Below are 12994 nucleotides of genomic sequence, written 5' to 3'. Positions count from 1 at the left end.
AGTCTACTGTCTAGCGATGTCTAATGAACTTACTAATTTGTGCAAATTTGTGCAATTTCTTACAAAGTTTTTTGACGGATATATATGTATGCACTCTAAAAACTAAAAAGTAGTAAATATAGGTTATATTCCAACCATTTTATGAGAGAAGAAAAAAAAAAAGAAAAAGAAAAAGAAAAAGAAAAAAAAGAAAGTGGTCCTATTTTACCAGATTAATTTTGACTAGTATTCATCGATATCTATAGAGTTCTTTCCAAAGGCCTTTGCTGTTTGATGAGTAAGATTGTCGGTTGTGCTTGTTTATCTGAAAAAATGAGCTAAGAAACAGAGCACGAGAAAAAAGGACAAGTTGAACTTCGAGCAGCTTGAAGTGGAAATTGGAACTTCGCACTTATCCGTTATATTTTATCAATTTTTTTCCTCGCTGGCTTGCAGAGAGGAAAGGTTACGAGTAGTGAAGAGATCGATCACCGTTTGATCGATATTTGAGGCAGCAATGGACCCTTAATTTGAATTCCATCGCAAGGAGCGGAAAATGTTGTCAGCAAAGCAAAAACAAATAAAAAACACTTTATAATCTCATAAATTTATCGAGCCACAAAACTCAGCTGCATTAGTTTTGTTTGTTGATGTTTTATGTGAACTTAAGACTGGATTTTATAGGTTTATCGAGGCGCCTTACTGATAAGGAAGGGAACGGTAGGCTGATCTAGACAAGTCTTTGAATGGCGGGATTATTTTCCTCTTCTGTTACCGCTGCGACTTGGGGGGTGGGGATTTGAGAGTACGGAGAACGAAGTAAATATGACTGGGGGATCTTAGGGCTCCTTCCATTAAAAAACACCCTTTACTTAAGAGTTTTAGTAGCTACGCTACGAATGAATATGGCCTTCCACTAGCATATGTACTTCTTCACTTTTTTGGTACCTTTTATGGCAGGAAAAGACCAATTTTTAACGATACCCTAAATGAGACAAATTCAAAGCCATGGCACCGCGGACGGCTAACTCAGTCACAGCATAGGAATAGGAGTTTAGCTTGTTAGGTACTGCGGAATGAGGAAAACCGGAGAACATACGCATTTCCTCATTGCTTCCTTAGGATGATAAATCAGGAAGAGTTGCTTTAGTACGCAAAAACAAAGAGTAAAAAGGTCAAATTAAAAAGAGAAATCCATTTTCGAATTTTCTGTTGGTCAGAGTTAGACTTAGCCTCCTATATGAAGACGTTCTTAGGGTCGGCGACAGTCACTGAGAGAATCCAATTCGGCTTACATCAATAACAGATGAGTGCAGCAATTCGTCAAAAAAAAAATAAAAATAAAAATAAATAAATAAATAAATAAAATAAAAAAACAGGCGAAATAGGATAACACAGCAAGTAATATAAGAAAGGTTTTAATCGTTCCACTATACAGTTAAATGCAAATCAATACTGATATTTTTGTACACCCTCAATTTATTTATAACAAGCAGTATTGAAAACTTTCGTTTCTCCACGTGCGAAAAAGCGTGCAATCGTTATTTGTTCGGCTGTCACCCTCGTAGCAGCTTAAATTGACAGTTATCGATATGTATTCGTTGATTCAGTTAATTCAAAAATTAAGCTGTTATGTCCAATCGATAAACATTCGATGTAGGCCTCTCTCAAGCTCGAAATACCTATACGTTTTCTAACTTCTTAAACCAATCAATATTACGTCGGCTGATTACATTCCAGTATTATTATATTCAATCGATATAGGTAAACTCTTAACTTATTCAATCGATAATTTGTCGTTTGGTAAGTTTGATCTTATTTAGCGACCGCATGCAGGCGATTAATTAATATTTTAAAAATCTTATCAAACCAATAGATATTATTTCGGCGGATTACTTTTCATTAATATTCGTTCGATATTAATACACTTTTATTTATCGAATCGATATTTAATCGTGTGGCAAATTCAATCTTATTTGTTAACTTAAACTGATCGATATTAACTCGGAAGAGGAGTAAACCTCGTCTCATTCTCGTTGACATTTACAATCAAGCATTACATTTTCAAAACCCGTTTTCTTAAGGGAGCATTCATGTTTTAGGACGGGTGGGGGACCGGCGGAACCCCCAAAAAACTTAATGTAAAATCTTTAGACCCCCCCCCCCCCTTTCTTTCGTCTGCATAAAAAAGTGACCCTCCCTTAAAATTCATTGAATGACTGTCTCTCCCCTTTATGTAGTATAAAATATTCGATGACCTCCCCCCCCCCCCCCCCCCCTTTGGCTGAGTAGAAATTTAATGGCCCTCCCCTGGATCCTTCCGGCCCAACCCCAACCCCCCCTCCCCCCCAAAAAATAAATGTTCCCTAAAATTATTCTGAACTCCCCCCCCAAGTTTTCGTATTTAACCTGGGAAATTTATTTAAGAATAAAGTGGAAATCGTTCTCAGCTTAAAAATCCTCTCGGGAAAGAATAAAAATCTTATAAATCAATTAACAATTTACCAAGCCCTCAGCACCGACATCATGATGAAAACGTACGAAGCTACTTTCCATCTTGAGCAATGAAACCCACTTTCGATCGATGCACTCAAAACCGGAATGAACCGGTACCATTGAACCTGCATAACCGGTATTATTGAACCGGTTAAACTCGATTCTACTGACCAGTGCTAAGAGGTAGAACCACCTTCATCTGTGTTTTGTTGATCGTATTTCTCTGTTTTTTCTTCAGTCTTTTTTCTCAGTTGTCTTTCATGATAAAAATTTAAAACATCATCTTCGTCGTCCCTTGCTGAGACGTGCCCGTCGGGTGAGTTCTGATTTTTAGCTAAGAGAGACTTCAAATACTCATCCTCTTCGCCACTAAAATCCAGTTCTGGATATCGTATCTGGAGTTTTGTCTTAATCTGGTAAAATAAAATAAAAAAATAAAAAAAAATAAAGAGTTTGTTTATATGTTGAGAATAGAGATTTTGCACCATCACGTGCCTACGCCCATAATACAGCTTGGGCTGCCTGTGGTTAGATGTCAGAACAATAAAATCCCTTTGCTCTCGGGATTTGAATTCTTTCTCATGTAGTGTATTGTTACTGCCATGCTCTGCCGACTAGAAGGAATGAGCACGTTTTTAAATTAGTTCAGAAATGTATTTTAGGTAATTGTCCTCAATTTTTTAAAGAATATATTCATTTTAATAAGGGTAGGGTTACCAGACAGTCTAAATTATTACATTTGCCACGTGTTAGAACCGAAACTGCCAAAAAGTCTTTTTATTATGATGGGCATTTTATATAATAAATTCATTTCCTAGAAATTATACACTTGTCTCATATATAATATTTTGCAAATAGTATTTTAAATATAGTCATGTAGATTTTTAACGTACTATGGGCCGCTTTGCGGTTTGGGAGTCGTCTTCGGTGCGCGTGCGGGTTTGTCCCGATTCCTCACCTTCTTTCCTTACTTGGGAGGGTGGGGGGGGGGATTCGGGTTGGGGTCGCGTGCGCGCTGGAGGCGGTTCTCAATCCGTAAAGTGGCTTATATATATTCACACATATTTATAGTATTTAACTTTTTATTAATCCGAAGGGACTACCCTGGCTTTATTTATTTTCAAATAAAGGATTCATTCGTAAAGGTTTCATTCATTCATCTTAAGTGCCTGCCGTGATCACGTGACTTACGTTATAGGCGTGATGAAAGTCACGGGACGGGATTGGACGGATAACTCACAGATCGAATTCAAATGCAGCGTGTTAGGGTTTGCAGAGAGAGGAAACGCAGGCTAGAAAAACTGGAGAACCAAGAAAAAAAAAAACAAAAAAAACTCAGATCAAAAGAGTGAGCCAACAACCTCTACTCACATGTGGTGCTGAGTCCTGGAATGGAAGGTGAGAGGTGAGTAGATTACCGCCACCCTTCATCCCTAAAATGAAGTTGAAATTTCCCTTGAGGACTTGCTTAGGACAGCTACACGTACCTTTCTTAATTCTTTGTTGTAGAAGTCTTGTAATTGTCTTTTGAAGCCATAGTTAGGGTTAGCAACCATTCGGACCACCTTGATAGCACGTAAAGTGTCACGCCAGTCGAGGTTCGTGATCGCCATAAGATATGCTGCGACTATGGTGGTTGATCGTGAAACACCAGCGATACTGAATGAAAAGTAAGATCATATGTATATGAGTTCTAATATATATTGAACTATATATTTGTACTGCGGTTATAATGTATCAAATTGAGCTGATCCTCGCAGCACCGGAATCGCCAGGGCACGCGTTCAAATCTGGTTCAAGACTCAGATGGTTTTCTGAGTCTTTCAATTTGCAGCTGCATAAGTTGCTTGATAAAGTTGCAGTTCGACACAGTATGATCATAGTTAACAGAGGGGCAGTCCTCTTTATTAAATTTGGTATGATGAATAAATATAGAATCCGGCATCAAGATACAAAACACACACACACACACAACAACAACAACAACAACAACAACAACAACAACAACAACAACAACAACAAAATGGATGAACGAATGAAAGAATAAGGAAAGGAAAAGTTACGAAAGCATCAAATATTCAAGTGAATATCAAATCAATAAAAGGATTAAAGCAAAAACCAATGAATGAATAACAAAACAGCAAGGAACGAAGACAATAGAGGATTGATGAATAGATGAATGTTAAGTGAATGAATCCAAATTTCCCGGGGAGGAAGGGGGTGGGGATTTTGTGACGGTTGTTTGTAGAGACGTGCTAAGCTTTTCCTTTTTCACCCCTAAAAGAGGGAGTGACATGATTTCGATGAAAAAAGGGAGATTGAAGAAATGAATGAATAGTCGACATGAAACTATAGACTTACCAATGAACTAGACAGCACCCATTATTAACCCTAGAGAAAGAATAAAGCAAATATAAAACAGAGGGGACTTGGTTTTAAGTAGTATAGGGAATGGGGGTTCCAGCGCAATCTCAACACGGGGTAAGACCCGCGTCAAAAATCCACCTACGGAAACAACCCACTCCAAGTGTGGTTGGGGGTAACAGCGCAAATATGTTAGTCTATATATGGAGTGCGAAGAATGTAAGAGAACTTTTAAGAAAGAAGCGGATTTGAAAAAGCATTTGAAAATGAAGACGAAGTGTATGAGCAGTTATGATTGTGGATGTGGTAAGAAGTTTGAGACTAAGGTTAAATTGTTTTGGCATTGTCAGGACTGTGAGTACGACTACGACGACCTAAAAAGTGCTTGGTATTAGGTATAAAATATTTCCTATTATATAGATGGAATCCCAAAGCAACTTCAGCACGGTGTCAATACCCGGTAACGGTGAGATTGACGTTAGACAGTTTTGGCGTCAGTCAGAAAGGAAGGTTAAAAGGACTCTCCGAAAAGGTATAGAAGAATTAGGAGCCCTGAAAGCGAGCATAATGGTAGAAGTAAGTTTGTCAAAAGACGAGGTAATGACGACAGCAATGTTGCGATCAAAGTCGTTAGTGATATTAGAATCCACGAATCTGGATAGGTCACTCAGTGAAGCCTTAGAAGCAATAATGGAGTCGCTGTCTAACTACACGAAAGAAGGATCGGGTTGGACAGTAGAGGAGGTTGAAGGAATAGAGATAAGTATAGCCAGGTACGTACCCATACGAGGGGGGAGTTACGTACCGCTACCAACGTGGGTAGAAAGGAAGAAGGCTATTGTAAACGTGAAGAATGAAGACAATCGATGCTTTATGTGGGCAATCAGGTCTGCACTGTATCCAGCAGAGAAGGATCCCTGTAGGACAAGTAAGTATCCCACAGATGATTTAGAGTGGGATGGTGTGGAATTTCCCATGCAGTTGATAGACATCCCCATATTTGAGGAAATAAACGATCTAGCAATTAACGTTTACGGAGTCAGAGAGCAGACGATAGTACCGTTAGTTCTGTCAAAAAGTAAAGGAGAGCGCGTACATTTATTCTACCACGGCGGACACTACTCATGGGTTAAACACATTAGCAGACTATTCTACAGACATACTAAGCACAAAGGCAAAAAGTACTTCTGTGACTGCTGCTTGCTGTCATTTACATCCTTAAATACCCTAAAGAAACACGATGAGATCTGCCGCGGAGTCGAAGAAGTGGCGCAACGGATCCAGATGCCCACCAACAAAGAGCTTTCATACGCAGACCATCAAAAGCAGATGCAAGTGCCTTACGTGATATATGCAGACTTCGAAGCGTTGATAACTAAGGAAGAGCAGAAACGTGGCGCCACGAATAAGGTAGGATTACACGAGATCTGCTCCTTTGGTTACATAGTAGTCAGATCAGATGGTAAAGCAAACCCTCCTGTGATTTACCGAGGTAAGAACGCAGCTAATGAGTTTCTAGAAGCATTGCGAGAAGAGGAGGGGGAGATAAGAGAACAATTAAGACGTCCAAAGAAGATGGAATTTACCAAAGAGAACCAGGAGGCTTTTAACAAGGCAAAAAAATGCCACATTTGCCAACATACGCTTCTTCAGTTTGGAAGACGAGCCAAGAAAGCGTGGGATGAAGATGGAAAGTATCTAGGAGAAGCTCATTTTAAATGCGGGAAGTATGCTAAGAAAGGTGAGAAGCCGGGAAAGCCCTCCACGCACTGCATTCACTGTCACAAAGCATTTGTTGAGGATTTCTATGTGGATAAGGTTAGGGATCACTGCCACATCACTGGTAAATACAGAGGAGCGGCTCATTGGAAATGCAATATAAACTTCAAAGTAAATCCAGACATGGAGATTCCGGTGTTCTTTCACAACCTCCGCGGTTACGACTCCCATTTGCTACTACAAGGAACAGACGGCTCCGACGTCAAATGCATACCCAACAACAAAGAGCGCTACATGTCCGTAACTGTGGGTAAGCTAAAGTTCTTAGATTCGCAGCAGTTTATGGCGGACTCCTTAGCAAACCTCGTAAAGTATAACACCAACTTTCCCATTTCCAGTCAATATGGCGCGGAAAGGAAAGGAGTCTACCCATACGAATACATGGATTCCTGGGATCGATTCAAAGAGTCCCTACCACCCAAAGATCGCTTCTACAGCACCCTAAACGAGTCCGGCATAAAGGATGAGGAGTACCAGCATGCGTTAGACGTGTGGGAAAAGTACTCCTGTGAGAACATGGGGGACTACCACGACATCTACCTAAGGTCTGACGTAGTGCTGCTTGCAGATGTTTTCCAAAGCTTCAGAAAGATGGCTATGGAATATTACGGATTGGATCCCGCTAATTTCTACACGGCTCCTGGGCTCAGCTGGAGTGCTTTGTTAAAGAAAACAAATGCGCAGTTGGATCTCCTAACGGAATACGACATGTATCGGTTTATGGAAGACGGTATTCGTGGTGGCGTATGCGGGCCCAGCCGACGTTACGCCCGCGCAAACAACCCCTTAGTAGAGCACGACCCAGAGAAACCAACCACATACATTTACTACCTGGATGCGAATAACCTTTATGGTTGGGCAATGTCACAGTACCTACCTGTGAGAGACTTCGAATGGGATCCAGTGAAGCCGATAGACTTCTACATGCAGGTAGGAAAGGAGGAAGACAAGGGTTACGTTTTAGAAGTGGATCTGGAGTACCCAGAGCGCCTGCACGACGAACACAATGAGTTCCCCTTAGCACCAGAAGCGATAGAGATACCATTTAAGCAGCTAAGTCCGCTGCAAAAGCAAATGTGCCCTGGTTACAAACCGTACAGGAAACTAACTATGAACCTGATGGATAAGAAGAAGTATGTGGTACATTACCGCAACCTGCAGTTCTACGTGGGACACGGAATGCGCGTAGAGAAGATCCACAGAGTCCTAAAATTCACACAGGAACCCTGGATGCGCCCCTACATTGACTTTAACACGCAAAAGCGTACCGCAGCGAAAAATGACTTCGAGAAAAACCTCTTCAAACTGATGAACAACAGCGTGTTCGGAAAGACAATGGAGAACATCCGCAAGCGCGTAAGCGTAAAAATAGTCAGCACCAAAGAGGAAGCAGAAGCATACGTGTCACAGCCAGGCTTCGTTAGATACGTAGAAATGCTGAACTTCTACGTGATTCACATGAAAAAGGCAAACCTCTTACTAAACAAGCCCGTTTACACAGGCTTTACGGTGCTGGATCTATCGAAGCTGCTTATGTACGAGTTCTACTACGATAAGCTTAAGCCAAAGTACGGAGACCGCTGTCGCCTCCTGTACACAGACACCGACTCCCTAATTCTAGAAGTGCAAACGGAAGACGTTTACAAAGACTGCCTCCCCGACATAGACGAGTACGACACCAGCGGTTACCCGAAGGAGCACTTCCTTTACTCTGCGAAGAATAAGAAGGTAATTGGGAAGATGAAAGACGAAATGTTAGGAAAACCCATCGTGGAATACGTGGGTCTGAAACCAAAGATGTACAGCGTGCTAAAGTTAGACGGCGTAGAAAAGAAAGCTAAAGGCGTAAAAAAGTATGTGGTTAAGAAGGACATTACGCACGAGTCCTACCTCAACGTATTACGAACACGCAAGGAACAGCGGCATAAGATGAACAGCCTGCGCAGCTATGGTCATCAGATACATAACGTCACGCAGGAGAAGGTGTCACTGTCTGCATTTGACGGTAAGCGATGGATGTGTGATGACGGAGTGCATACGATAGCATTCGGACATCACACGATAAGCAGTTCTTCTTTGACGAACCCACGCGTGGGACCATCATGAAGATAATACAAGATGGGCTGACCCTTCTTAGCTATCGCACTTCGGATCTGGTAAGTTTCCAAAGACCAATTAGGATCCGTAGCTCTTTTGGATCCTCCTTCTAATTCACCCGGCTCATAGAGATATCGAACCGTGACATTACCTAATTTCTTTTCATGGGGGAAGACTGCCCTCGAACTTCTGACGAAGGACTTGTGTTCCACGTGTTTCTTTTTTATGGCATCCTTGGGTTTCATTCCCGTAGCCCTGGCCGCCTCGTTGTTCAAAGCCGCGACGACCTGGGGGAGCCTCTGAGTCCATTCCCTGTTGCGTTTGGGCGGATCTTCCAGCTCTTTCCAATACTGGTACCCAAAGAGACGCTCGGCCAGGGTCTTATTGAATCTTTCGACAATGCTTTGACCCCTGTGGTACTCTGCTTTAGCTCTTCTAATCTTAGTGTCGTGGTCTTTCAGGGTCTTGGTAACCACGCCCATAAACTCCGTCCCCGCATCCACTTGCAGCAGCTTAGGCCATTTCAAGACGCGCTTATAAACCCTACCTAGGGCTTCTGCGACTTCCCCAGAATCCTTGCTGGTTATAGGTTCGGCGTCCTTGTATCTGCTTGCGATATCGACTACGGTCAAAGCGTACCTATAGGTCTTCTTTCTCACCTTATCGTGCGGCAAGAAAAGCAAATCCGCCTGATGAACTTCATTGGGGGTATTTACGGTGAAGCTGGGCCTGGGAATGTACTTAGGCACGGGAAGATAAACCTGCCAGAGGGTTTGTTTTTTCAACCAGTTCTTAGCCGTTTCGTCTGATACCCTGGCCGCGGTCGCGAGTTTCTTGATAGCTGACGCTCCTCTCCAATAGCCTTCCGGTCCATAGTAAATCCTTTTAAGTTTGTCCTCTACGCGGCTCATTATATGAATTCCAAAACGAGATTGATCTTACGTCCGTTAAAATCCACCGTCTTTCCGTCCACTTTAATGGTGATGTTTATGCTTTCTACCAAATTAGACAAGTCATAGCTCAAAGAAATGGGAGTGTATTCTACTGGGTCAAATGGATTACCTTGGGGCAGAAACTTGGACATAAGAGAAGACTTTTCTCCATTGTTGTAACTATGGACCAAGTCGCAATAGACTTCATAAGAGGATGCGACTTTCCATTTCACATCATATGTACTGCCGCTATTTATCGTGGTACTAGTAAGGCCCAGGAGTTCTACCAATGAACTGTCCTTTAGATTGGCGCTCCCATTATTTTTCTTGAATGTCATTTCATGGGGCAATCCTGTGGTAAGAGTATATCCATGCTTTGCTAGCTCCTTAGCCAGTGTTATAGGGGTGTAATGGGAATCTGGTATTTTTGGTTTGGTGCCGGAAGTTCCGATGACAAAGCCATTAATTAAATTATACCAAGAATTGTACAAAGAGCAACTAACCAACCGAACCTTACAGGCTTTGATGGGAGGATTCAAATACGTGGTAAAGTCATTCTTGTCGCTTTCCAAAAAGACGATCATTATATTAGATACGCCAAAGCCACGCCTCCGGCCAGCCCTGCGACTCCTACAAAGACCAATTCATTGTCTTTTTGTTTCTTAGAAGGCTGGTAGTAATTCTTGAACTGAGGCTTTTTCATTCTAAAGTCGGGGTGTGCTTGCGCATAAAGTTTGAAGGCGTAGTCTGTGTTTTCGAAGTTCTTGTCTGCCTGCATTTTGTCTTGGTAGTTCTTATCCAACCAATCCCTGTAAGCTTGTCTTTTTTCATTCCAAGCTGCAACGTCCCTTTGATATTTCTCCAGCGCTAAGTCGTGTCTCTTCCTTTCGGCGGCACCGCTTTTGTCGCCTCTGACTAATCTATCCAAATATTGACCACCATAATTAGCCCCTGTAAATGCTAAAGCTGCAATGACTCCACCTGCGACTAAGCTAACCATTATACATTAGGTAGGTACTTTTCCTTCCGTAGGTAATCCTTTACCATGATAGCCCCGCCAACGGCAGCGGTCATCTTAGCAAAATTAGCGAAGCTCTTGCTTGGGTCTTCAGTAAAGTCTTCTTTGAGCACTTTCTTACCTACCCAACCAATACCCGCAACGATGGAAGTAATGATAGCTGCTTCTTCAACAGTTTTCAATAACGCGGTCGACATTATATTACAAAGCGAGAAGGAAAATCTAGGTCGCCACGGTACGTGGTGATAAATCTACTCCATTTCAGGGATCTTACTTTTTCTAACCTCCACAGGTGCGTGATACGTTGGTGGTTCTACCTTTTTCGTTGCCCGCCATTGTAAGTAAAGGCTGCCTGCTGCTATAGCGACTCCTAACGCGCCAATGACGTACCCAGGATTAATGAAGGATTCCTCTTCCTCCACCTTTTCTTCTTTTTTGGCTTTGTTCTTCCTGTTCATCTCCGCGAGCTTCTTTCCGGCAGCGACTCTGCCTGGAGATTTAGCCTTGGTGATTCGTTGCTCCTCTACTTGAGGGGTTTCCTCCGCCTTCGATTCAGCTTCACTCATTTATATCTAAGGACTTGAAGGAATTGATAAGTACTTAACTAGGTACTTGAGGCGACCTGGGTAATTCCCGCGAATGACTTGACTAAGTACTTGATAAGTCACTTGCAGGTACTTGATCAGGTACCTCAGCAAGTGCTGCCTGAAAGACCTTTTCAACTTCTCTGTCCTTTTTGAAGTCCTTCCAAGATGTTCCGAAGGAACCTAGTACCTCCTTCAAGTCGACGTGCTGAGCTACGTGCAAAGCCGCAGAGGCGACTGCCATTAACTTACCGCACTTCAAAGACAACCACCCACAGGTTATCTTAAGTTCTTGGGCTATGACATAGTCATCTCTTATGTCCTTCTGTAGTTGCTCCACGTCGTCTATGGGCAGTGCAAGTCCAAGCAATTTAGTGGCAAGTCGGATAGCGGAGTCTGCTACGGCGTCCGTGGTCTTACTTGCGAGGGCGGCCTCGTACCTCTTATGGAACTTCTTAACCTCCTCTTCTGACAGCTTATTAACCTGCTCATGGGTGAGTTCCTTACCTATCATTTCCTTGCACTTCCCAGAAGACACAAGAATGTTAAGTTGTTCCTTGAGGTTACTTTCATCTAACTGTGTGGGGACTTCATCTATGAGCTGCTCAATGTCCATATATGTTAACGTCATACGGAAACCTCAAAGAGAAGATCATCTTGGAATGTTGGATGCGTTTTTAAATGCCGCATGTATTCGTGCAGCTGTTCCTTGCTTATCTCACCGCCGTAGTCGCTTAAAATGGTTTCCAGGTCAGACTTGCTCGGAGTATAAAATACTACGAGAGAGCCTATGTTTTCCCTAAAGGGCTTAGAGACGCTGGTAAGCTGCTGGGAAAGCAACCAAACGCTAATGTTGTCATGTCTGCCGCTAAAGGCGAGCTTCACTAATTCGGAGGTGCGCCTTTTTACGTCGTCCCCACAGGCAATGTCATCCAATATGAGGAGCGTCTGTGTATCTTTAGGGAATTGCTTGTGCCAGAACTTCAAATGGCTGGATAACTCGTTAGGATCTAAGATATCTACGAAGAAGTCGTCATCTTTCACTCCTATGCCTTCCCAGGTGCGGTTATTCACGTAGGTGGGACAAAGCAGCACTATGTAGTCAAAGCGGTATCTAAAGGGATCCTAATAGCTGCTCCACGATGAACTGGGTCTTTCCGCAGCCGGTGGGTCCTACTATCAGAGCGTTACAAGGCATGTGATCTGGGTTCATATATAGAATGGAACCAGTGGAAGTAGTAAGAAGGATTACCGCCTGACGCAAAGGATAAAAGAGACACCATAGAAATGCAAAGGGAAGAGATAGACCGGTTAAAAGAGCGCGTACAGGAATTGTACGATGAAATGTGTGGTCTGAAGCGTGCAGAACGGTTTGGCGCGCTTTTGACAATGGCGGGCTGGGCTAAGGAGTCCATTAAGGACTTCATTCGATATCCCCCATAGATATATGGACTGCATTACGTGCGAACTACCTGCTGACTGCATCATCGTTACCCCTCCGACGCCTCGTAAGAAACACAGCTGCTGTCACTGTAATAAGGTATTCTCTGAAGAAGACTTCGTTGGACATTGGTGTCCCGCGGATACTAAAGCACAAAGGACTTTAGACGACGTTCGAGAAGAGTAAGAGGTCGCAAAGAAGATCTTACTAAACCCCAGCAAGAGGAATTAGCATAGGTCTTTCTTTTTTTATCGTTATTTTGTTAAATGCTGCAAAGAGGTCTCAAGTAAGGGTCTATCTTTTA

The 12994-nt window shown here is 42.6% G+C and overlaps 1 protein-coding gene across 1 annotated transcript; it reads right to left on the bottom strand.

Annotated features, from left to right (window-relative positions):
* Positions 1-2349: 2349 nt before the first annotated feature.
* Positions 2350-12964, bottom strand: LOC148909249 (dual specificity protein phosphatase 22-A-like). The gene is made up of 4 exons (XM_089034564.1): positions 12722-12964; positions 4837-4866; positions 3963-4134; positions 2350-2888 (listed from the first exon to the last, which is right to left on the bottom strand). The coding sequence occupies exons 1-4, from the start codon at positions 12817-12819 to the stop codon at positions 2652-2654; spliced, it is 537 nt and encodes a 178-aa protein (XP_088890690.1). The 5' UTR covers positions 12820-12964; the 3' UTR covers positions 2350-2651.
* Between the last annotated feature and the right edge of the window lie 30 nt (positions 12965-12994).

Source organism: Actinia tenebrosa, unplaced genomic scaffold, assembly GCF_029948245.1.
Source record: "Actinia tenebrosa isolate PJP-AT-01 unplaced genomic scaffold, QUT_ActTen_1.0 PGA_scaffold2__45_contigs__length_23673736, whole genome shotgun sequence".
Taxonomy (NCBI): Eukaryota; Metazoa; Cnidaria; class Anthozoa; order Actiniaria; family Actiniidae; genus Actinia; species Actinia tenebrosa.
The sequence above is the reverse complement of the archived record's forward strand: the minus strand, read 5'-3'. Positions and strand labels throughout refer to the sequence as shown.

Excerpts from the sequence above, each read along its gene's own strand:
- LOC148909249 (XM_089034564.1), bottom strand. The coding sequence starts at position 12,819 with ATGTCCAACGAAGTCTTCTTCAGAGAATACCTTATTACAGTGACAGCA. Across the intron at positions 4,867-12,721 it reads AACGATGATGCAGTCAGCAG|GGTTAATAATGGGTGCTGTC; the intron begins GTAGTTCGCACG and ends TTCTTTCTCTAG. Across the intron at positions 4,135-4,836 it reads GGGTGCTGTCTAGTTCATTG|TATCGCTGGTGTTTCACGAT; the intron begins GTAAGTCTATAG and ends CTTTTCATTCAG.